Source organism: Leucoraja erinacea, chromosome 1 (genome assembly GCF_028641065.1).
Source record: "Leucoraja erinacea ecotype New England chromosome 1, Leri_hhj_1, whole genome shotgun sequence".
NCBI classification, from domain to species: Eukaryota; Metazoa; Chordata; class Chondrichthyes; order Rajiformes; family Rajidae; genus Leucoraja; species Leucoraja erinaceus.
This window is the reverse complement of record NC_073377.1, coordinates 122,529,216-122,554,717: the sequence shown is the minus strand read 5'-3', so window position 1 is coordinate 122,554,717 and position 25,502 is coordinate 122,529,216. Positions and strand designations below refer to the sequence as shown.

At 44.3% G+C, this 25,502-nt stretch overlaps 1 protein-coding gene across 1 annotated transcript in view; it reads right to left on the bottom strand.

Annotated features, from left to right (window-relative positions):
* Window positions 1-23,274, bottom strand: part of LOC129701442 (insulin-like growth factor-binding protein-like 1) — a 42,672-nt gene extending 19,398 nt beyond the window's left edge. The window contains 1 exon segment of the mRNA XM_055642624.1: window positions 22,594-23,274. Within this exon segment, the coding sequence (XP_055498599.1) occupies window positions 22,594-23,128 (535 nt within the window). The 5' untranslated portion in view covers window positions 23,129-23,274.
* Between the last annotated feature and the right edge of the window lie 2,228 nt (window positions 23,275-25,502).

The window sequence follows — 25,502 nt, the reverse complement described above, 5'->3', positions numbered from 1 at the left end:
GAACCACTGAGCAGGGAGCCAGAGGAACTGGTGCAAGGCAGAGACAGCTGCCATATCGTTTCAGCATCACTAATTCAGTACTTGGAGCCTCCTTCCTTACACAGGCAGGAAGGGTGCAGTTGTTCTGTGTGTTTACGGTAGCAACCAATTGGCAAGCTACTAGTTTGGGCAATTTATCCATGAAGAGCCGGTCCACATGAGAGCTAGCTTGCTCAGACATGATTATAAAATAGTAGGCATGTGAATATATATCTGTAAACATTTAAGACAGTTAGAGTAACAAGACCGGATGACTTGAATTGAAAGGCTCTAATCTTTTCAATCAATTCCGATAAAAGGAACACTTCTCTGTTAGGAAGGAACTGCAGATGCTGGTTTACACCAAAGATAGACACAAAAAGCTGGAGTAACTCAACAGGCCAGGCAGATGCAGATGGAGAAAAGGAATTTTCAATCCTTTCGATCACTGGAGAAAAGGAATAGGTGATGTTATGAATCAAAACCTTTCTTTAGGATTTTGTATGGTATTGAAGATATATTGAAGGATATATATTATATTGAAGATTATTCTGCACTATAGAACACATCCTTTAAAAACAGTATTCAGTTTTGTGCTATCCCCTAAATGTTGGGAGCAGGATTTTAGCTCAATCTAATATGGTTCAATCTATTGGCATTTACCAATGCTTTAGAATGTTGTGATGTTTCATCCTACATCAGTGATATTCTGAATATCTGAAATGTGTAGTGCAACTGATTTCTACAGTTTTCTTCCAGATTGTGGAAACGTGAATCATTTTCTGAAATCACAAATATGCCTCATTGCAATAGGACTGTAGAATTAAAAAGAGAGCACTATTCAATTGTCTACCAACCATTGTACCCATTTCAGTAAGTGTTCACTGTACACCATTCAGTGAGAAATCAGTGTGTACAATGCAGACACAAAATGCTGGAGTAACTCAGCGGGCCAGGCAGCTTCGGTCTGAGGAAGGGTCTCGACCCGAAACGTCACCCATTCCTTCTCTTCAAAGATGCTGCCTGTCCCATGGAGTTACTCCAGCGTTTTATGTCTACCTTCGATTTAAACCAGCATCTGCAGTTTTTTCCTACACAGTGTGTACAATGTATTGAACAAGCAGTGTACAACACTCATGATGGGAAGAACTATGGGTGGAAGCACAGATCTTTTACTCAGGGAAGGGAAATCAAAAACAAGAGGTTTATGTTGAGGTGAGAGGGACAAGGTTTAATACGAACCTGACCCGCAACCTTTTCATTCAGAGCGGTACGTATATAGAAAGAGTTGCGAGAGGAGGTAGTTGATGCAGGTACTAAACAGTGTTTAAAAACACTTTCACACGTACATGGATAAGAAAGTCTTAGAGGGATAAGACCAAATATAGGCAAATGGGACTAGTTTAAATGGGGATTCTTGGTCGGCTTAGATAAGTTGGGCTGAATGGCCTGTTTCCATGCTGCACTACTCTACGACTTGCTAGCCAACTAATGTAGATTGGTGACAAACCAGTGTTTAACATTCATTGAACAACCAGTGTGCTCTGGCCTGCTCCATGCATTCCTGGCCTGCCTTCTATATTTCATTTTCATCAGCAAAAACTACTACTGTCCTAGCTTTCTCAAGTAGTGTTCACCCATTAACCTGACCCATATGAGCCCCTGATAAACCAATTATAAATCCTCATTCTTGTTTTCAAATCCGTCCGTGGATTTGCCTTTCCGTCTGCTTGCTACCTTTCACTGAGCCTCGGTACACGTGACGCTAAACTAAACTAATCTAAACAGTACGACTCGATGGCTCTCGATGACTATGATCGTGCCTTTGCTTGATTTTTGATACATTCCTTGATGTGACAGTGTAAGTACTGTTGAAACTCTTGCTATGAAGCTCCTTGGGATATTTCACTATATTAACGGCCAAACCAAAAGACAAGTTGTGTTGCTGACACCAGTCGACACAGCTCAGTGATCACCAATGGTGGGTAATCAGCGGATAGAATTCAGTGAGTAACCAATGAACCAATGTACATGGGCTGGCCCAGATAATCAGCAGAATGATTTGTACTTTTATAAAAATCCAACCAGATGATTCATGCCCCTTGGGGCCATACCTGCCTGCCCCAGCCCATTCTACTCTACACGCGACTCCGTTCTAATCCTTGTGTGGTTAACTCTGAATGGCCTCAGGACTACTTGCTGCCACATCATAATAACAATTTTGAAAACATTGACCCAACCTCGTTATCCAGGCTTTATGTTGCCATATTTTTTAATTTAACTCAGCGAATGAAGAAAACTGGCAGATTATCTAAAAAGCAAACTGCTGGAGGAACTCGGCATGTCAGGCAGCATCTGTGGAGGGAAATAGACAGATGTTGTTTTGGGTCAGGACCTTTCTTCAAGACTGGAGTAGAGGAGAGATAGCTGGGAGAAAAATGTGAGGGGGAGGAGTGGGGCAAGAACTGGCAAGTGATATAGGTGGATGCAGGTAAGGAGTGTTTAATTGGGGGATGAGTCAAGCGGGGGAAAGAAGGATGGAGAAAGCCACAATGGCTGGGGATGATAAGTGGCGAACAACAAAGGCGGCAGATGATGGAATTTGGTTAGAAAGGAAGATGGGGGAGTGAAATGTGGAACCGGAGGGAGAGATGGTGGGTGGATGAGAAAGAATGAATGAATAATGAATGAATAAGTTTATTGGCCAAGTATTCACATACAAGGAATTTGCCTTGGTGCTCCATCCGCAAGTGACAACATGCCATGCAGTGGCAGTTAGGAATGACACATAAAACATTAAACATCAAAAATAAAACACTATTGATGATTAGGATGGTGATGATGGGGATAATTAGGGGAGGGATGGATGAAGGGCAGAAAGAGGAGGGGAAAGAAACTGGAATTGGGGGGGGGGGGGGGGGGGGGGGGGGGGGAAAGGGAATGGAAAGTAAAGGATGCCTGAGAGGACCTGGGTAAATCAGGAGAGAGAAGTAATTTACCTGAAAATTCTGTGACCCTCACACTATCTTTGATCAGACTTTATTGGCTTTACCTTGCACTAAACATTATTCCCTCATCATGTAAATGGCTCGATTGTAATCATGTATTGTTTATACAATGGTTAGCACACAAACAAAAGCTTTTCACTGTACCTCGGTACACATGACAATAAACTAAACTGACATAACACTGAGGACATTGACAGGTTGTTACATGTGATTTTGCAAGCTAGGATATTTTGTGGGTCATCTCTCATCCAGAACTAATCTTTCATCCAATTCACTTGTTTCACTTTATCTGCCAAGTCACCCAACCACTGCTAAATGTGAATCTGTCAGTGAGCACATGCACTGCCAAGAATGGAAAAAGTCACGCAAACTAAACTGAATGCACAAAACCTCAGGGATGTGCAGCTCTATTTACAGTGAAACAAACAGATGCATTTATTTGCCTACAACTCAGTTGTTTTTCTACTAACGAGCAGTGATTTAGAATTCCTCAATAAACTCCTGTTAAACGAGGTGGCCTGCAGTACAGCATTAATATAACTACAGGACATTGCTAAACCTCCAACCCGTTACCTTTCCACCTATAATGAGCTGAATGCCTGGGCACATTCAGTTTATTAAGCTGAACACATGAATCATATACAAAGTCCTGGAATCCACATTACTTTGAAATCCAAGGTAGACAAAACGGTTTTGGCCCGAAACGTTGCCTATTTCCTTCACTCCATAGATGCTGCCACACCCGCTGAGTTTCTCCAGCACTTTTGTCTACCTTCGATTTTCCAGCATCTGCAGTTCCTTCTTAAACATTTTAATTACTTTGAAATCCAATCATGTCACACTTTTTTTTGTTTACTTTAGTATGGAGTTACAGTGTGGAAACAGGCCCTTTGGCCCACTGAGTCTGTGCCAAAAAACGATTTACATTGTCCAATGAACCTACAAACCTGCACATCTTTGGAATGTGGAAGGAAACCGGAGCACCAGTCACAGGGAGAATGTATAAGCTCTGTACAGATAACACCCAGAGCCAGGATTGAACTCAGGACTTTGGCGCTTTCAGGCAGCACCTCACTTTTGTTTTGGTGACATTACAGAAAACCAGGAGGATGCACCTTAAAGGAGCTTGCTAGTCCAATTTAGGATTTATCCCTCCCTCAGATGGCAATACTATGAATAGTCATTCCAATTGTCCAGGCATAGAATTCAAACATTTTATCAGCATAGAGCACCGTTTAGCTGGAGTAAGAGTAGGTTATAAATTAAAGAAAGTTTGAAAAGGCTCCTGGAAGTGAATCTTCTGATGGGACTACATGTAGGTGAAAATAATGAAGAGTAAAATGTGTGGTAGCAATTCATATGGAGTAGATGACGATGTTTCCACTAGTGGGACAGTATAGAACCAGAGGTCATAGCCACAGAATATAAGGACATTCCTTTAGGAAGGAGATGAGGAGGAGGAATTTCTTTAGTCACAGGGTGGTGAATCTGTGGAATTCATTGCCACAGAAGGCTGTGGAAGCTGTCAATGGATATTTTTAAGGCAGAGATAAATTCTTGATTAGTACGGGTGTCAGGGGTTATGGGGTGAAAGCAGGAGAATGGGGTCGAGAAGGAAAGATACGTATATCAGCCATGATTGAATGGCAGAGTAGACTTGATGGGCCGATTGGCCTAATTCTGCTCCTATCACTTATGAATTTATGAAATTGGAAGTACAGGTTTCTGGCATTCTATGGTCTGGCAATCCGTGGTCCAGCTTGTTTTGAAGCTGTACAGTTGCAGAGGAAGTGGTGGAGCCAGGTACATTTACAATGTCTGAAAGACATTTGGACAGGTTCATGGATAGGAAAATAGAATTATTCTTTTTACCCCACCCATTCCTCCCTCACTCTCTCTGCGACATAAAACCATCACACTTTCCCAGTTCTGGTGAAGGAGTCTTTGACTTGAAATGTTATCTCTGATTCTCATTCTGAGGATTCTGCCCGACTTTTTGAATGTTTCCTGTCTTTTCTGTTTTATCACAACTGCTAATATCGAACATCTACAGCTAAACAGAGCCAGAGGTGAGTTGCTATCAAAGACTCTCTGCCTCAATATAGGAAGTGCTGTTTCAATCTTCACAATCAATATAGTTTAGTTTAGTTTAGAGATACAGCGCGGAAATAGGCCCCTCGGCCCACCGGGTCCGCGCCGACCAGCGATCCCCGCACATTAACACCATCCTACGCCCACTAGGGACAATTTTTACATTTACCACGCCGGTTCCGGTACAAACTCCGAACAGACAGCACCCGTAGTCGGGATCGAACCTGGGTCTCTGGTGTTGCAAGCGCTGTAAGGCAGCAACTCTACCGCTGCACCACCGTGTAGTGATTAATCAATATAGTATCGATATCGGTGATCAGATGTCTCCTTTTACACATTCTCTTGTGAAAGTAATGGGCTTAATCATCCTTGCTGGCGGCGTGTAGGAGAATTGCAGGCAATGTCTTTAGCAGGTCAGCGTCTTCATATCATACCTACCTGCCGGGTAGAAGCGCTGAACATGCGAGAGATCAGATGCCAGTCTGTCTCGATAAGCTTTGTATTGGCTGCCTCAACTTTAAATGTTTTCCCCTCGCTACTTCATTTCCTAACTTAACCTCATATCCATAATCCAATCTTTATTTCAGATGAATAAATATTTATTAGTTTAGTTTAGTTTAGAGATACTGCGTGGTAACAGGCCCTCGGTCCACCAAGTCCGCACTGACCAGTGATCCCCGCACACATTTACACTGCCCTACACACACTAGAGATATTTTTTTTAACATTTATGCCCAGCCAATCTGTATGCAAATCTGTACGTCTTTGGAGTGTGGGAGGTAACTGAAGATATTGGAGAAAACCCACACAGGTCATGCTTAAAGATCGTACAAACTCCGTACAGAGAAGCACCTGTAATCAGGATCGAATCCGGGGGGTCTCTGACGCTGTAAGGCAATAGCTTCACCGCTGCACCACTGTGCCGCCCTTGAAACATAGAAACATAGAAACACAGAAACAAAGATCTACTCATTTTAATTTCTAGGTTGGCAGCTCATTGAGGGGTTCAATCACAGCCTACATGAAGACATCGCTACTCCAGGACAAGAGCACAAACTACAAAAACCATCAGAATTGCGTAATTTGTTGCTTATTTGGGGCAGCTTTTTTTCGCAGCAGTGTGTGCCGACTCCTTCCAATGTAATTGCATATAGCAAAGCACGAAACAAACTGCAGGAGGAACTCAGCAGGTCAAGCAGCATCTATAGGGTCAAAGGGATAGGCACCATTTGGAGTGGCCAGCCTGCATTGCAATTGATGGTGCACAAGGGAGACAACCAAGATAAAGAGGTCAGAAGGAACGGTAAAAACGGGACTGGCAGGAGATAGGAGGAAACCGGGGAGGGGGGAGATGATGGGCAGATGGAGCCAGGTGGAGGGAGGGAGGTTGGAGGTAGAGACAACGTCTGGAAAGAGGTTGGCGGTGTGGAATCTCATAAGGAGGGAAGCTGAGAAGTGGACCAGATAAGGGAGGGGAGGGGATAGGAGATAGGAGAACCAGAAGGTGTGTGTGTGGGTGATGTGAACCAGGTGGGGAGGGGAATGAAGCACGTTGAGAGGGAGCGAGGTGAAGAGTGGGATGAGGAGGCTAAACTGGAGAAAAGAAGGAGCATACGAAGGGGGGGGGGGGGGTTTACGCAAAACATTGACTATCCTTTTGCCTCCACAGATGCTGCTCAATCCATTTAATTCGTCCGGCACTTTATTTCTTGCTCCGGATTACAGCATCCTTTACTTTAGACTTTAGAGATACAGTGTGGAAACAGGCCGTGTCTGCGCTGTCCAGCAATCGCCAATACATTAGTTCTATTCTACACACTAGGGACAATTTACAAAAAAACAATTAACCTACAAACCTGTATGTCTTCAGAGTGTGGGTGGAAACTGGAGCACGCGGTCACAGGGAGAATGTACAAACTCAGTACAGCCAACACCCACAGTCAGGATGGAACATGGGTCTCTGACGCTGTATGGCAGCAACTCTACCACTGCACCACCATTCCACCCCATCTGTAATGAATATGTTAATTGGGCAAGTATTCACATACAAGGAATTTGCCTTGGTGCTCCGCCCGCAAGTGACAACATGACATACAATAATCTGTTGGGTCTGCATATCTTACTGGGTTGGTTGACATTTCAGCTTGGGTAAGTTCTAAATCACAGATGGCCCTGGAAGACTGAAAATAACCAAATAAATTATTGTTGCCCAACTAGATATTAACTAAAATCCACACATTTCTCCATCTGCCTATAAAAATGGTGGCTGAACATTCCATTCCTTTAATTCAGGCATCTGGGTCCATCTTCAATATAACGGTGGCTGCATATATGGCTTGGCATGACATTTTAAATGATAACATTTCTGTGTACACCTTTGGGTGTGGAATTACAATAAGTAGGAAAAAACTGCAGATGCTATAAATGCAAAATAAGCAGAAAATGTGGGACGCAGCATCAGTGTAGAACGAAATAGAACCAAAATAGAATAGTCATCGTTTTGGGTCAAGAACCCTTCATCGGTACTGGGCAGGTGAGAAATCGGGGCATGTTTTGAGTCGCAGCAGGGGGAGGGGGAGAGCTAAGAAGAATTGACTCAGAGAGTGCAGGCCAATGTTGTCATGGTTACAATTACAGAAAACAAATAGTTAACTACAGAAGGAAAAAGGAAAAAAAAAACGGGAACATCCACATCTTTATAGATGCTCCATGTACAGCTTAATTATGCATAATGTAGGGAGGGTAAATGAATTGCCTAAATGAGCTTGGCTTTCAACAGGTTTCCAGAGATACATGAACAGTAAAATTTATCGCCATTGCTGTATAGTCAACAGATTAGAAACAGTCAAGCCCCTGCATTAATCCCTATGGCATTCTACTAAGCACTTCCCTCGACCCAGTTTTATTTCTCTGACTGGTGTGCTCAATTCGATTTTTACCCAGTTCCCGTGCTCATGCTCAGAACAATGAAAAGTGAAAGTTAAAACTGAGAAATGTAACATTTAAAATCCCTTCTTCTTTTGTTTCTGATTTCCAGGACCCGCATTAATTTGCTCTTTACTGATTTTAAATATCTTAACAAGCAATGGATGCAGAGTAAAATAATTTGTCTGCAAAATGGAAACCTCAATATCTCATCAAATCATAGGACAGCGCATGTAACTTTTTATCCAGCCTGTTCACAAAGATGTTATGCAAAACAAGCTGAACCATGAACACAAGGGAAGAGATAAAACTATCATGCTGAATCCAGCTCTAGAACAAAGTTCAAATCAACACATGAATACTTCAGATTCAGATTCAATTTTAATTGTCATTGTCAGTGTACAGTACAGAGACAACGAAATGCATTTAGCATCTCCCTGGAAGAGCGACATAGCAAATGATTTGAATAAATAATAATGTGTTCGGGGGGGGGGGTGGTGATTGGCAGTCACCGAGGTACGTTGTTGTGTAGAGTGACAGCCGCCGGGAAGAAGCTGTTCCTCGACCTGCTGGTTCGGCAACGGAGAGACCTGTAGCGCCTCCTGGATGGTAGGAGGTTAAACAGTCCATGGTTGGGGTGAGAGCAGTCCTTGGCGATGCTGAGCGCCCTCCGCAGACAACGCTTGCTTTGGACAGACTCAATGGAGGGGAGCGAGGAACCGGTGATGCGTTGGGCAATTTTCACCACCCTCTGCAATGCCTTCCGGTCGGAGACAGAGCAGTTGCCATACCATACTGTGATGCAGTTGGTAAGGATGCTCTCAATGGTGCAGCGGTAGAAGTTCACCAGGATCTGAGGAGACAGATGGACCTTCTTCAGTCTCCTCAGGAAGAAGAGACGCTGGTGAGCCTTCTTGATCAGAGTTGAGGTATTGTGGGTCCAAGAGAGGTCATCGGAGATGTTGACCCCCAGGAACCTGAAGCTAGAAACACGTTCCACCTTCGTCCCGTTAATGTGGATGGGGGTGTGCGTGCCGCTTCTGGACTTCCTGAAGTCTACAATGAGCTCCTTGGTCTTCTTGGAGTTAAGGGCCAGGTTGTTGTCAGCGCACCATGCTGCTAAGTGCTGGACCTCCTCCCTGTAGGCCGACTCATCGTTGTTGCTGATGAGGCCAATCACCGTTGTATCATCTGCATACTTGATGATGGTGTTAGTACCATGTACAGGTGTGCAGTCGTAGGTGAAGAGGGAGTAGAGGAGGGGGCTCAGCACACAGCCCTGTGGAACGCCGGTGTTCAGGGTGAGGGTTGAAGAGGTGTGCTTGTCTAACCTAACAGACTGGGGTCTGTTGGTTAGAAAGTCCAGTATCCAGTTGCAGAGGGGGGGGGGGTCGATGCCAAGGTTACCGAGTTTGGTGATCAGTTTTGATGGTATAATGGTGTTGAATGCTGAGCTGTAATCGATGAACAGCATTCTTACGTAAGTGTCTCTGTTGTCGAGGTGGGAGAGGGCGGAGTGAAGTGCTGTTGAGATGGCATCCTCCGTACTCCTGTTCTTGCGGTAGGCAAACTGATAGGGATCCAGTGTGGGGGGTAGGCAGCTTTTAAGGTGTGCCAGGACCAGCCTCTCGAAGCACTTGGTGATGATGGGGGTAAGTGCAACTGGGCGGAAGTCGTTGAGGCTTGCCGCAGTGGAGTGTTTTGGCACTGGCACGATGGAGGTGGTTTTAAGGCAAGTGGGGACAACTGCTTGGGCAAGTGACAGGTTGAAGATGTCAGTCCAGACGTCTGTCAGCTGCGCAGCACAGGCCCTGAGCACGCGCCCGGGGATGCCGTCAGGGCCAGCAGCTTTACATGCATTAGTCCTACTCAGTGCCACGTATACGTCGTAGGGGGTGAGTGTGAGGGGTTGGTGATCGGCAGGGAGCACAGCCTTGATGGCTGTCTCTAGATTGTCCCTGTCGAAGCGGCCATAGAAGTGATTAAGCTCCTCAAGGAAGGAGGCGTCGCTGGATGTGGGGGTGGTGTTGGAGGGTCTGTAGCCCGTGATGGCCTGGATGCCTTGCCACATGCGTCGGGGGTCGGAGTTGTTGTTGAAGTGCTCCTCAATCCTGAGCTTATGGCAGTGCTTGGCCTTCTTGATGCCCCTCTTGGATAAGATTTTATAATTTAGAGAAAATTCACCTGGAGGATCTTCAAATTTTAAATTATAGCATGTTTTATTATGATATCTAAAGTTGTTCAAACCTACAGTTATAGAGATTAAAAGATTTACAATGGTGCATCTGGTAGAGCTGATGTCTCACACGCCAGCAACCCAGGTTTGATCCTAACTACAGGTGCTATATATATGGTGTTTGTACGTTCTCCCTCTGACCCCATGGGTTTCCTCCAGATGCTCCAGATTCCTCCCACATCCCGAAGACGTGCAGGTATGTTGGCTTCTGAAGTGTCCCTAGTGTGTGGGGGAGTGGGTGAATAATAGAGATAATATAGAACTAGTATGAATGGGCCATCGATGGTCAGTGCACTTGATGGGCCTGTTCCCAACTAAACTAAACCAAACTAAAGCACACCACAAAAATATACTACATAGAAACATTGAAAATAGGTGCAGGAGTAGGCCATTTGGCCAGCACCGCCATTCAATATGATCATGGCTGATCATCCAAAATCAGTACCCCGTTCCTGCTTTCTCCCCATATCCCTTGATTCCGTTAGCCCTAGAGTTATATCTAACTCTCTCTTGAAAACATCCAGTGAATTGGCCTCCACTGCCTTCTGTGGACTACCCTGGTGGATTTCAGCAGTTGATGATCTTGATGCCAGGATCTGGTTGGGTTGGGGCACAGTAGTAAGAATAGGGTGGATTTGAAGATGGACACACTTAATTTGGTAGCTCAACCCATGGTCAAATAAGATGTTGAGGCATGAAACATTGGTCAAAAGCCTGAGGCAATGCATACTTGATTTGAGGAATAATTCCCTACATCTCCATCACAAACTCATATGGGCCATGCTTCTCTATTTCACAGCTTAATAGAAAATTAGTGACGAGTTAGAGTTTGTACTATACCAGTTATCTACATTACCACATAATTTAATGGTTTAGGTAATAAAATCTAATGCAATGCTCTGCTTATTTTATAGTGTTTCTAATCCACACTCATTGGCATTTAACCTACAGTAGGAATGATGTATTTATTGTATATATACATACCAATGTCATTCATTGTTATATTTAGATTACCTATTAATACTCTGGTTTAATATTTTTAATTGGTTTGATGGAGTCACAGCAAAAATCAGTTACGAAATCGCTATTTATTCAACAGAATTTAGAGAAATGGATTTGCATAATGTTGTGATATTCATTAGCAGTTTCACAAAAAACAAAGTGGTGTAGGAACAGCAGGTCAGGCAACATCTGGGGAAGGAATGGACTGGCAATGTTTCAGGTTGGGAATCTTCTTGACACTGATTGTAGTCGGAGGGAGAAAGCTGGTAAAGAGAGGGGGCAGGACAGAGTCTCGCAAGTGATAGGTAGATACAGATGAGGCTGGCTTGATTGGTAGATGGAGTAAGTGTGAAAGTCTCGAGATGAAAAGGAGAGAAAAGAGGACAGAAGAGTGGAATGTAAAGCCGGAGAGAGAGGCGTGGGTGGAAGGGGAAAGGAGGATGGGGAAAGAGGAGTGATGAAAGGGAAAATATGGACGTGGATGGGCTGTGAGTGTACTCAGGGATCGGTTGAAGGAGAGGTAAGGAAATAACCTAGGGAGGTTAGTGAGTGAAATTGGTGTGGGGTGGGGCAGGGCACAGGGAAGAGAGAGAGTCTGGGATGGTATCCCTTAAAATTGGAGAATTCACTGTTCATACCATTGCCAGGCAGAATATGAGGTGCTGTTCCTCCAGTTTGTGTATGGCCTCACTCTGGCAATGGGGGAAGCCAAGGACAGAAATGTAATTATGGGAATGGAAAGAAGAGTTAAAATAGCTAGCAACCGGGAGATCCTGCAGGCCTTGGCAGACCCAATGCAAGTGCTGGTTTCGTTTGAGGCAATTAGTTTTCAAAAATTGATTACCAATGGAGAAAACAATCTTGGCAAAGATCAACGATACTCATTTGGTTATTTTCATTAAGACATTTCACAACAGTCATTACAGATGTCATCGTGTTGGTGTGCATAATTTGGGATGTACATACAGTATCAATGATCTCCTGTTGATTTCAGCTGAATGAGCTGCCAATTAAAAATAGATATTCAAAGGCTTCAAAGGCTTCAAAGCTCTTTTATTGTCACGTGTACCAATTAAGGTACAGTGATTTGCGAATTACCATACAGCCATACTAAAAAAGCAACAAGTCACACAACTACATAAAAGTTAACATAAACATCCACCACAGCGGATTCCCCACATTCCCCACTGTGATGGAAGGCAATAAAGTCTAAAGTCGAAGCTCCCGTGTCGGGGCGATCAAAGCTCCTGTGACTTGGAGTTCCTGGAGTTGGTCTCTGACCAGAGACCGCGAGCTCCACGATGTTAAAGTCCGCAGGCCCCCACGGCAGAGCTCAGGGGTTGATCCCTGGCAAAGGGATCGCGGGGTCCACGATGGTAAGTCGTAAGTCGATTAGAGAACATCAACAAAAGATCCACTGGATTATTTATAATTACTCTGGATTGTTTGGTAGACATTTGATAATAGTTGTGAGTTGCGGGTGGAATAACAGCATATCTGTTTCAATTCTTATATAGCAAGTTGTAGGCAGAAAATCATCTGGAACAATTTCTATTTCCAACACTTTTACGCAATAAATCCTCCAAGGATCTGTCCAAGTCCTTGTCACCTTCTCACCTATATGCTGTTATCTCTCTCTGAGAGGGTAGACCTCTGACAACACAGCAGATCTTGGTAATCTTCAGAAATGTCAGTCTATGATGACATTCATTGATTGTTTAATGTCAAAATTCTTTAATCAATTTGGACAGTTATTCCATTTCCACTATCCTTGATCGGATTTTGCTGGCTTTACCTTGCACTGAACGTTATTCCTTATCATGTATCTATACAGCGTAAATGGCTCAATTGAATGAATGAATGTATCTTTATTGACCCATGTGACGTCACAGTGAAATTTTTTGCTTGCATACCCAAGGTATGCAAATAGAAGCCACATAAAGGGCACGGGATATACAGAGTATCCCGCGGCAAGTCCTCCCTTGTTCTCCCCCCATCCCTCACAGTGGTCCCCCCATTCTGGGTTAATTGTTTTTCCCCCTCCTTCACGGCGATCCACCCCCAAGCTGTGTCCTCCTTTGTTCCTTCCCCCGGCAGCAACGTCCTCACTCCACTTGGTCAGTCTTCGTCCATCGTTCAGTGGCATCATCGACCACCTCTGCACTATTGGTGCCAGGTCATCTCTGGACGCCTCCTTGGCGCTGACCCAGGCTGCAGCCGTGGTCTCTGTCGACTCAGCCGTGGGCTCCGATCCGTGAGGCTCCGGTCTCAGCTTCTACGCGGGCTCCCCAATTGTAATCATGTATTGTCTTTCTGCTGACTGGTTAGCATGCAACAAAAAGCTTTTCACTGTCCCTCGGTACTTGTGACAATAAACTAAACTGAAACTGAACTGAATTTGCCAGAGTTTATGATCAAAAGTGTGTTATTCCTTGATGCCAACTGGTGAAATGAAATCCCTAAAAATCCCTGTTTAACATCAGATGTGGTAATTGCCTCCTGTATCCCTGAACTAACAATTAACCTACATAGCTATGGAATATTTTTCAGAAATATTCTGAAAAATTGAAATTGAATCATTGAAAAATTGAAATTGAATCATTGAATGATTGAAAATTTGAAATGGAAATTCCTTCGGTTTCCCCCCACACTCAAAAGACGTACAGATTTGTAGGTAAATTAGCTTGTTAAATGTACAAATTGTCCCTAGTGTGTGTAGGATAGTCTTAATGTGCAGGGATCGCTGGTCCCGGTGGGCCAAAGGGCCTGTTTCCGCACTGCATCTCTAAATTACACTAAATGCAAATTTTACTTTACAATGCAGGAAATGGATTTACCCTCCTTCTCTATCAAACTAATCTCCATATTCAAACACCTGTCACATTTTGTTCCAGTTCTTTGACATTAAATCATTTTGTGAAATGAAATAGATGACCTTTCCTTATATTTTGGAATGTGTTACCGGATGGGTCCTTTACATAGAAGCTCTGCTGATATCAGATGCAGTGCCGGAACTGCTGAACACTTCACCGTATTTAGTTACTGTCTTTATACGCAGTGACACGTGAACAGGAAGAGACCTTTCAGTTCCTCAAACCAGTTCCATTCAGCACAGTCACAGTACCCTAATTCTATCCATCCTTCTTGTCATCTGTCTTTTTATACCCTTTTCTGACAGTAACAAGAACTATACGCAACCTGGCACCATATTGCACTAAATGTTATTTATTTTATCATGTATCCTATACGCTGTGGACGGCTAGATTGTCATCTTGCATTGGCCTTCCACTGACTGGTTAGCACTCGACGAAGGCTTTTCAATGTACCGCGGTACTTGTGACAATAAACTAAACTGAACTAAACTCAGCTCAACTAAACTAAATCTATCAAAGTCAGATTTTAAATTATTAATAGAGCTAGCAGGTGTTGCTTGTTGTAGGAGTCAGTCCCACATTTCCACCATCGTTTGCATGGTGATATTTTGTAGTAGGGTCTGTCTCTCCTTGTCCGAGAAACTCTCAACAGTGAAACACCAAAAGCTTTTTATCGATCCTGACCGGATGAAACCACTTTAATACCTGTTCCCATTATTATTTATTCTTTCTACTACACTTTAATGAACTGTGGATAAGAATCCTTGGATCTCAGACCATTGTTAGCTATCTTTTAAATAAGATTTATTTGCATTTGATGCACAGAACTTGACCTGATTTCTGTCTGCAACAACTATGTACACTTCATTTAACAACGTTCCCATCCCATACAGTTTCAGCATTACCTAATTGAGCCTGTGGTAAACTTGGATACATCCTAAATATTGTGTTATGGAGACACAAGATGCTGGAACCTTGAGCAGAAGAAAATGTGCCGGATCTGGACTAGTCTGAAGAAGGGTCTCGACCCGAAAAGTCACCCATTCCTTCTCTCCACAGTTGCGGCCTGGCCCGCTGAGTGACTCCAGCTTTTTGTGTCTAATATAGTGAATAACTCAGGCCCCTGCACAAATCCTCTGGGATACTGTTAATTACTTAAAAAGGAGGACTGAATATCAATCTTGATACCATGAACAATAAAATGAAACTTAACCAAAGTAACCTTTTTGTTTGTCTCCAATGTTTAAATAGAAGAAAGGCAATTTATATGGTGAAAAACGTAAGATTCTTTGCAGGATTAATTTAAAATAAAACTCAGAAGGTGACGAGCAAGACATGTGACAGGTGACGAGAGATGAAGAGCTTCACATTCCTGTAGCCCAGGTTCAATCCTGCCCTGTGGTTGTTGCTCATTCTACCTCTGACTGCATTGGGTTTTCCCCTGAAGTTCCAGTTCCCTCCTATTTCCCAAAATCGGTAAATAGTTTTTAAATTATCCCTTGTGCTGGCAGTTTATAGAAAAATCAGGGTGGATTTGATGAGCTTGAGGGAGAAAATAGGTTTCATGGAAATAAATGTGGGAATGTCTCTGATGGCCAACATTAGCTCAGTGGGCCGAACAGTCTCTTTCAGTGTCAGTGTACAAAAAGAGATGAGCTATGCACTGACTGATTGGTAGGTTAATAGGCAACTGTAGATTACCCCTTGTGTAGGTGGGTGGCAGGAAAATGGGTGGCATGAGTAAATGTGTATATGAGAGAGAAAGGATTGTTGAAAATGCTCAGAAATTGCTCAGAAAATCTGCTTTGCCGAACACCCCACTTTGTTATAATAAGGATATGATGCAGGCAGGCTGAAAGGTTTAGTGTTGCAGGAGTGCTTTGGAATAATCATGTTGATGAGGGTTTTAACAGTTGAAGCAAATTTGGAGACAGGAATTATTACAAAGTTGAAAATAGGCAATGATTGTTGATAAAAGACTTGGAACTAAACCTGGGGCCACACGTGATATTGTGGTCGCAAACCGTCCACTTCAGCATTGGACTGGTTCCGTTAAAAAGGTTTAATTAGTAGCTAGCAATGGGGACCAAAGACAATGACTTTGGTCTTTGTATTATTTAATTGGAGGAGTTTTTTTTCCCGAGCCAATGCAGAGATGTTAGATGGACAGGGACATTTCAGGGACGGTGAACAGGGTCAAGAGAGTTGGTGATGAGGTCGGGTTGTTTGTCCGTTGCTTACTATTGTGCGCAACACAAGTACGCACCATTTCCTTCCATCTGTTACATTCCTGGCCGTTCCTCCTCATTTGTTAATCGCAGAGAGCATTCCCCACAGGCAGATCCCGGGAACTGTGAGCCAGCTCCTGATACAGACACAGCTTGCAGCTGCAATATCAAGTATTAGCAGTTTTAACCACTTTGGCATGATTGCTCCAAGCCTTCCTTTGGGTGCCAAGCATTAAAGAGCAGTGATGGTGCTACTTTGCATGCCACATCAGTAGCTTTAATTGCCCTGAGGTGATTCTGGAGATTGTACCCCATGCTGGTGCCACTTTGGAGGAATCCTACAATTCATCTTCGCTCCCCTGTGAGTAATAATGCTGTGTGCAGAAACCAGAGATTAAGCTCTTCATACTTGGCTGCTTCTGCTCCCCTGATTTAATTAGCTATTTACATCAAGGAGAAATCTTGTCTACCTTTTAAACGCTGGTCTGAATTGGCGGAAAGATTACCGACAGTCTGAGGAAGATACCGGGCTCATTCTGCACCTGTCATTGAATGTTTGCTGCAGTTTGTCAGCATCTTGAAACAAAGCAGCATTCTAAAATCGAAGCACACTGAATAACTTCAAAAAGCAGCAAGGAGCTTTTCAGGATGAAAGTATTGTGAAGGGTGTGCTTTGTTCTGTTTGATGGTCGGAGGGACAGAAATTGTGTATTCTGACTGTACAGATGGGACAAGCTGAAACCATGAGATTAGTGGCTGGAAAATCCCTTAAAAGGCTCCAGTGTCCCTTTAGTTTTCTCGGTTGGTCATTGTGTGCGGAATGAAAGAAGAAAGGGTGAAGGTTTTACTGAGTGCAGTTAATAGGAATGCTGCTTCTCCAAAGAGTGGTAACAGCATATTACTTGGCTTTGCACAACAATAAAAAAACAAAATGAATTGATCAACAGGGCATATTGAGCAATTAAATATTGAGTATTTATTCATCAACATAGATAAACACACATTTGTTTAATTGTTTTTTCAGCACAAGCGATAGTTACTGCCTTGAGGACTATGCTTTGAAGTTGTCGGTGTTGACCTGCATTGAAGAACTTGCATTTTGGTGAAAAGATATTTAATGTGAAAAATGCCCAGGATTACTTTTAGATACTGATTCATTTGGATGCAAAACACAGCAGTATTCCCAGAGATTTGTCACAGAAGACTATTGTGGTTAAATTATTCACCCTTCTCTATTCAGAGATGCAGACTGATTCAGCACCCAGACACAGACCATTCACAGACTAAGCTTAGTAAGAGGATAAGTAAATGGCATGCTTTTGATGAACATCAGTAGAGCTGCAAATCAATATAATAAAAAATACAAAATAATAATTTAATTCAGCAACAGGATAACACGATCATTAAATTTACTTAAATATTGATAGAAATGCTTCAACTATAAATTATTTCTTGATGTACTTATAAACATGCTTTGTAAATGTTAACATGATCAACAACATTTGATACACTTCAACATACAACTACACTTCTATGTATCATTAATAGCAAAAACTATTACCTTTCCATATATAACTAGTCATGACCCCTGTGATAAATTAATCCGTGTTTCAATTCTATTGCACAAATTTATCTATCACCACTCAAAGTTCATGCTTTAAAAGATGCTATGTGAAGTCAGAATTGTATTGCTACAATAATCCAATGTTTTCATCGCATGATTGTTATTCAATGTGAAATGGAAACCAGCAGCAAATAAAACAAGGCAGCATCATTATCCCTTCTTATCCCATCCTCTTTCTATTTCTAGATGCTGATCTGCTATTTGCGCAGGCATATAGGGCAGTTGACCCAAGCCGACTGATTCTTCTTTAATTAAGCAGATACTCATCATACAAATGCAAACGTGACGCGTGAAGGAAAGGAACAGGAGGATTTAGTCAGAAGAGCACAGGGATATCTAAGGTTGAAAGATGTTACAGGTGAAGGGATTTCTGAATTAAGATAAGAATGTTAATGACAACATACTGGGAATAGTGTCTGAAGATGGTTCCCCGACCTGAAACATGGTTTCTATTCATACATCTTACATATGAGTGTACCCACATCCACCAGCCTCACAGACATCACATGCTAGATTTCACCCTCTGGATAAACAAATTCCTCCTCAAATCTCCTCAAATACTAGATGGTGTAGCTTGAAGCTGAGAGGGGCAAAGTTTAAAGGAGATGCATGGGGCAAGTTTTTGTTACACAGAGAGTGGTGTGTGCCTGCAAACGTGCTGCCAGGGATGGCGGTGGAGGCAGATACAACAGCGTTTAGGAGGGTTTTTCAGACACAGTAGCTACATGGATATGCAGGGAATGGAAGGAGATGGAGGTTAGTTTTAATTGGCAATATGTTCAGCACAGAAAATTCCTGTGCTATTTTGCTCTATGTTCTAAATCTCCACACAGTGTTACAAAGCGAATTGTGGACGCAGCCCAGACCATCACACAAACCAACCTCCCTTCTATTTATACCTCATGCTGCCTCATCAAGACCAGCAGCATAATCAAGGACGAATCGCACCCTGGCCACTCTTTCGTCTCCCATCTCCCATCAGGGAAAAGGTACAGAAGTGTGAAAATGCACACCTCCAGATTCAGGGACAGTTTCTTCCCAGCAGTTATCAGGCAAATGAATCATCCTACTACAACCAGAGAGCAGTGCAGAACTACTATCTACCTCTTTGATGACCCTCGAATTATCCTTGATCAAACTTTGCCGGATTTACCTTACACTAACCATTCTTTCCTTATCATGTATCTATACCCTGTATGCTGTATACACATTTTGGAAATGTCACCCATTCCTTCTTTCCAGAGATGTTGCCTGTCCCGCTGAGTTACTCCAGCTTCTTGTGTCTATCTTTGGTTTAAACCAGCATCTGCAGTTCCTTCTTACACATCTATACACTGTAAATGGATCGATTGTAATCCTGTATTGTCTTTCTGCCGACTGGTTAGCACGCAACAAAAGCTTTTCACTGTACCTTGGTACACGTGACAATAAACTAGATTGATTAGGATTAGGATAATAATAATAACTTTATTTATAAAGCGCTTTTAGACAACATCAGTTACCACAAAGTGCTGTACATGGGAAGTCAACAAAAAGTTATTACAAACTACTAAAACCATTAAGACAACAGGACTATAAAAACAGTAAAAAATTAAAAGACATTAAAAGCACTAAAACAGGAACAATGTCTCAGCCAGTGTCGAATGCCAGTGAATAAAATTGAGTTTTTAGGGAGGATTTAAAGATGGACAGTGAAGGGGCCTGTCTGATCTGCAGCGGCAAGGTGTTCCAGAGTGCCGGGGCAGCAACAGAAAAGGCTCAGAAAAAACAGATTAGGATTAGGATTGAGCACCAGTTCATACTGCAAGACCTCAGGGATTTCTTGACTAGTCCAAATAGATCTTCTAGTAAAAGCAGCACGACAAAATCATAACTGTATTTTAGAATCATTATAAAAATGTAAATGCACTATATAGTCTGAAAGTAAATGTATGAATACATCCTTGATTGTTTTTGGACACAATGAATTGCAGATGTTGGTTTTCAAAAAAGGACACAAAATGCTGGAGTAACTCAGAGGGTCGGGCAGCATCTCTGGAGAACATGGATGCATGACGTTTCGGATCTGAAGAAGGGTCTTGACCCAAAACATAATTTATCCATAGAACAATACAGCACAACAATACAGCATAGACCCTTCGGCCCACAATGTCTGTGCTGAACATGATGCCAAGACCATCTCTTATCTACCTGCACATAATCCATATCCCTCCATCACTCCATGTCTATATGCCTACAAAAAGCTTAAATACCACTATTGTATCTGCCTCAATGATCAACCCTGCCAACGCGTTGTAGGCACTCATCACCTCGAAGTAAACAAGCTCCCCCGCACACCTCCTTTAAACTTTGCTCCTCTCACCTTAAAGCTATGCCCTCTAGTATTAGATTTTTGTTTCCATTCTGGGAAAATGCTTCTAACTGTCTGCCCTACCTATACCTCTCATAAATGTATACACTTGTCAGGTCTCCCCTCAACCTCTGCTTATCCAGAGAAAACAATCCAAGTCTGTGCAACCTCACCCTGTAGCTAATACCCACTAATCCGGGCAATATTCTGGTAAATCTCCTCTGCGCCTTTCCAAAGGCTCCACATCCTTCTTGTAATGGGGCGACCAGAACTGCACGCAATATTCCACGTGTGGTCTAACTGAAGTCCGATAAAGCTGCATCATAATATTCGCCAAAGATGCCGCCTGACCCGCTGAGTTACTCCAGCGCTCTGTGTCTTTCTACGATTTGTTTATTTTCCTCACTTCGCTTCAACTGTACCAAGTCGGTACCGATCCTGATAGACATCCGCAGATGTCACCTTTTATTGGATCTGTAAGATACCGTACGCTCCCTGCTTATCTGCCTAATATCTGCGTGGACAGCATTTGTTGCTGTAGGGTTTTATGCGCCTCGCTCTACATCAATATAAATTGTCTAAAAACCCATAAACATACAAAGCTTCTTAGCACTTGTTCACGGAACACATAAGCAACCCCCTATCACAAGTTACACCGACTGAGTTAGCATGGACTTTCTAGTCCTCGAACATTGTAATTTACAGTTAGAATTAACGGGTTCTCTATCCATTCACACGGAATCAATTCATTATGCAATGAAATGAGTCTTGGGTTAAAATTCCACGTCAACGGTCCAGGCCCGAATATAACCAATTCTCCCACTTATTCGGGAATTCTAGCCAAATCAAATGAGCGAAATCCCCTGTTAGCTGTGGTTGTACATTCTCTCTTTGTCGCTTCTTGCAGCCGGCAGATAGATACACGCGAGCAGGACTTGTGTGGGTCGCTCGATAGATAGACAGTAACCGGGGAGGTCTTCATGATAAATAGCCTTTCGCCCAAGTTCATCCCTGCTTTTTACTGAAGTTTATACCCCGAGTGTCTGATTCGTGGTCTTTCTGATTGCTGGGGTAACCAGTCGCCACGGGCAGAGGCTGGGATGGAGCCTCAAATATCGCATTAGCCCGGGCGGCAGGTGTTTGCCGGCGACTCTACATTCATGTCCACACAAGCGGCATCTCCCGCTGAGACCAGAGCAGGAGTGACCCGCGGCGTCCAGCAGCGCTCGCTTCCTCGGGACTGACACACACTTGGGCAAAGACGGGGTATCTGCCAGAGCCCAGTGCTCTGAATTACAAGCGTGAAGCAGCAGCCCCGAGGGAGCTTGTAGCTGACAGCTCGGACAGTGGGGAGTGTAGACATGGCCGGGACTCACTCTGTGTCGCCAGACCCCAGGCAGCCGGCTGTTTGAAACCCGCTGTTCTTTAGTTACCCGTCATGGCACAGCACTGCTGACAAAGCGGAGAGAACCGCGTGGAACCGCGGGCGGAGGAGGAGATACATTGCGTACAGACACGGACAGATAGTGAGCGGGGCTGAGAAAGTCTCACTCTAGCGTTTGGCCCGTCCATCCATCTCTGGGGCTTGCATGCTCGCCTCTCGCTGCATCCATCCTTCTGCTTGCCGTCTCTACATCTGTTCCACCCCCCCCCCCCCCCCCCCCCCTTCCCCCTTTGTCTCCGCACTCAGTTGCTCCGTCCCTTTCTCCCTCGGTTGGATAACGGAAGGCACCGTAAATTGAAGGAGAGGGGGGGAGAGAGAAAGGTTGTGGAGGGAGAGAGATGGGGAAAAGTGTGGGAGAGAAGAGAAATGGATGTATAAACACGGAGAACGGGGGTGGTGGGAGAGGGAGAGGCAGGGAATGGGGAAAGAGGGGTGAGAGGGATAAGTGGTCAGGGCAGCGCGAATTGTTCAACTATTCCACGCAATGGTACCAGTCCGTCTCTTTGCATTTCCCTTGTTCTGTTTCCTCCACTTGGCACCTGCCTCTTTCAGCCTCTCCCTCCTCTTTCCTTGTTCCCCGTTTCCTTCTTGCACCCCCCATTTCTTCCCCTTGCATCTCCGCGTCCTATCTCCAAGTCTCCCCTCTCCGCCTCCCTTCTCTCCCCTCCTCCCCATCCTTCTCCATTCTTTTTGTTTTCGTTCCTTTTCTTTCCTCCGGTCCCTTGCCACCTCCTTGACCTCTCTCTCTCTCTCCCCCCATTTGGACGGCACTTCTTCCCCCTCAAGTCCCTTACCGTATTTGCACTCGCCGTCGTGTGTTTTGTGGATCTTGCCCTCCTGTTGGTGGACTGATACCCAGCTGGCCAAGTGCAGGGCGCAGATGGTGGGGTAGGTGTTGGTGTCCGAGCCGCACACCGGGTAGTCGTGCTTGCAAACGCAGGCGCCGGTTCCCTCTTCATCCTCGCTCTCCTCCTTCTCGTCCTTCTCCCTTTCCCCCTCCTCCTTCGGCCCGTCCGCCGAGGTCAGGCACACATATCCCGGGGCGCAGCGGCCGTGCTTTAGCCCCTGGCCACCGCACCGCTCTCCCTGTACTCCCAAGCAGCGCTTACAGCAGCCGCACTCGTCTTCAGCCAGCAGTTCGGGCACTCTGCACAACACGGCCGGGCAAGAGGCGAGCTGGCAGTCTGAGCAACCAGTCTGCGCCCCGCTGCCCCAAATCACCCCGCCAAGCGCCAACACCAAGAGAGCAAACTGCATGTTCACGCCTCGCCGGGAGAGTGACCCGCTCTGGATCTCAGCCGCTGCTAAACTCTGTCCCACATCATTCATTATTCATAGGCTCCCCACCAGCCTGCGCTCTGCACATTGGCGAGGTTCGCATCCAACAATCCCACCCAGTAAATTCCCAGCCTGTGATTCACCGCCTTTCCCAAGGAACCAACACCTGAACTCCTCCACAGCCGCTGCCCGCTGTCCACTAACTTCGCCACTCACTCTCCCGACAAAAAATTAAACCCACTCCCACCCCCTCACCCCGTCAGCGGAGCGCCCACCTTGCCGGGGTGCGCGGTTTCTTAAGCAAGTTAACCACAATACATTAGGTATGCCATAGGCTTTCTAGATTAAGAGGGGAATTTCGCACGGTACAGAGTGCAGAGTACTGTGTACAGCATTGAAGCCGGTTCCTTGTCCCAAACTGTCCACGCTGACCACGATGCCCTATCAACATGCTTACTTTTGGCCCATATCCATCTAAATCTTTCCTACCTGACCAAATGCCATTAAATGTAGCTCTAGTATCACCCTCAAGCATGTCTTCTGGCAGTTGGTTCCATATACTCACCATTGTGTGAAAATATTGCCCATCAGATTCCTATTAAATCTTTCCCTTCTCACCATAAACCTCTGATTCTTGATCCCCCTATTCTGGATAAAAGGCTCCATTGAACCCGAGTCCCTGTCGCTGTGAGGTAGCAAGTCTATCAGCTGTGCCGCTGTGCCACTGTACCACCCATTATCAAAGAACAAAAGTTGACTCCTAGGTGAAAATGTCAAAGACTGGAGGGCATAGCTTTAAGGTAGATGGGGCAAAGTTTAAAGGACATGTGTGGGGCGAGTTTGTTTATACATACACTGTAGATTGTAATTGTAATTGTGATTAATGTATTAGCCATGTATGTAAAAACATACAAAGAGTTTGATTTGCCATACAGTCATACCTAAAAATCAACAAAACACACATCTACATAAAAATTAACAAAAACATCCACCACAGCACACGGTGATGGAAGGCATTAACATATTATCTTCTTCATTCTTTTTCTTCCGTGATCGGGGCAGTCAAAGCATCTCGCATCGGAGCGATCGAAGCTCCCGCAGCCAGCGATCGAAGCTCCAGTGATCGGGAAGGTCGAAGCTCCCACGGTTGGAACTCCCGTCGATCCCTGACAAGGAATCATGAGCTCCATGATGTTAAGTCCGCAGACTCCCGCGGTTGGAGTTCCCGAAGTCGATCCCCAGCAAAGGAACCGCCAGCTCCACGATGTTAGGCTGCAGCGCGGACGGAGATACGATACGGAAGAAGTCGCATCTCCGTCTAGGAAAGAGATTAAAAAAAGTTTCCCCACCCCCTACATAATATAAAACTAAAGATACAACAAAACATACATTTAACAACAGACTAAAAACAACAAAAGAATAAAAGGACGAAAACAGACTTTTGGCGAGGCTGCCATCGTACGGCGCCACCCGGTATAATAGAGCGGTGGGTGCCTGGAATACACTGCCAAGGGTGGTGGTGAAGGCAGATATGACAGTGGCATTTGAGAGGCTTTTAGATTGCCTCATTGATATGTGGGGAGTGGAGAGATACGGATCATGTGCAGGCAGATGAGATTAGTTCATCCCGGCATCATGTTTGGCACAGATGTTGTGGGCTGAAGGGTCAGCTGCTGCGCTGGACTGTTTTATGCCCTATGGTCTACATTCTAGTGACTTGGATTAGTTCCTCCTATCTCTTCCTGTCCTGAGCTCAGAATGCATCACAGCTTGGTTTCGGAAAAGCTCCTTGCAACACCACAAGAAATTGTAGAGAATTGTGGACGCAGCCAAGACCATCACACAAGCCAACCTTCCTTCCATTGACTCCATCTCCACTTCATGTAGCCTCTGCAAGGCCACCAGCAAAATCAAGGACAAGTCTCAGCTCAGTCACTCCCTCTTCTCCCTCTCTCATCAGGCAAGATATTCAGGTGTGAAAACGCAGACGACCTGATTTTGGGACAGTTTCTTATCATATCACCAATTAGAGAGCATCCTGATCTACCATAAACCTCATTGGAGACCCTCAGGCTATATTTAATCTGAGATTTTTCGACTTTATTTTGCACTAAGCGTTATTCCCTTTATCCTCTTTCTGTACACTGTGGATGGCCTGATTGTCATCTATATTACTAAAAGTCTGATCTTGACCACTTCCTGTTGTTCTGTATATTGATTTTAGAAAAAAACGCTGCCACTTACGGCTGTGATTTTTGGCCATCTTACTCAGAGTCCCTCTCCGCTGCGCAGGACAAGAGGATTTTTCCCATCAATGAAGGCTAAAAGTTATTAGTGTTTATAAAATGTTGAGATTTTCTCTCCTGAAGGCTACACCCCTTCCGAAGGGACTATAAAACCCGGAAGTGTTGAGTGCCTCAGTCAG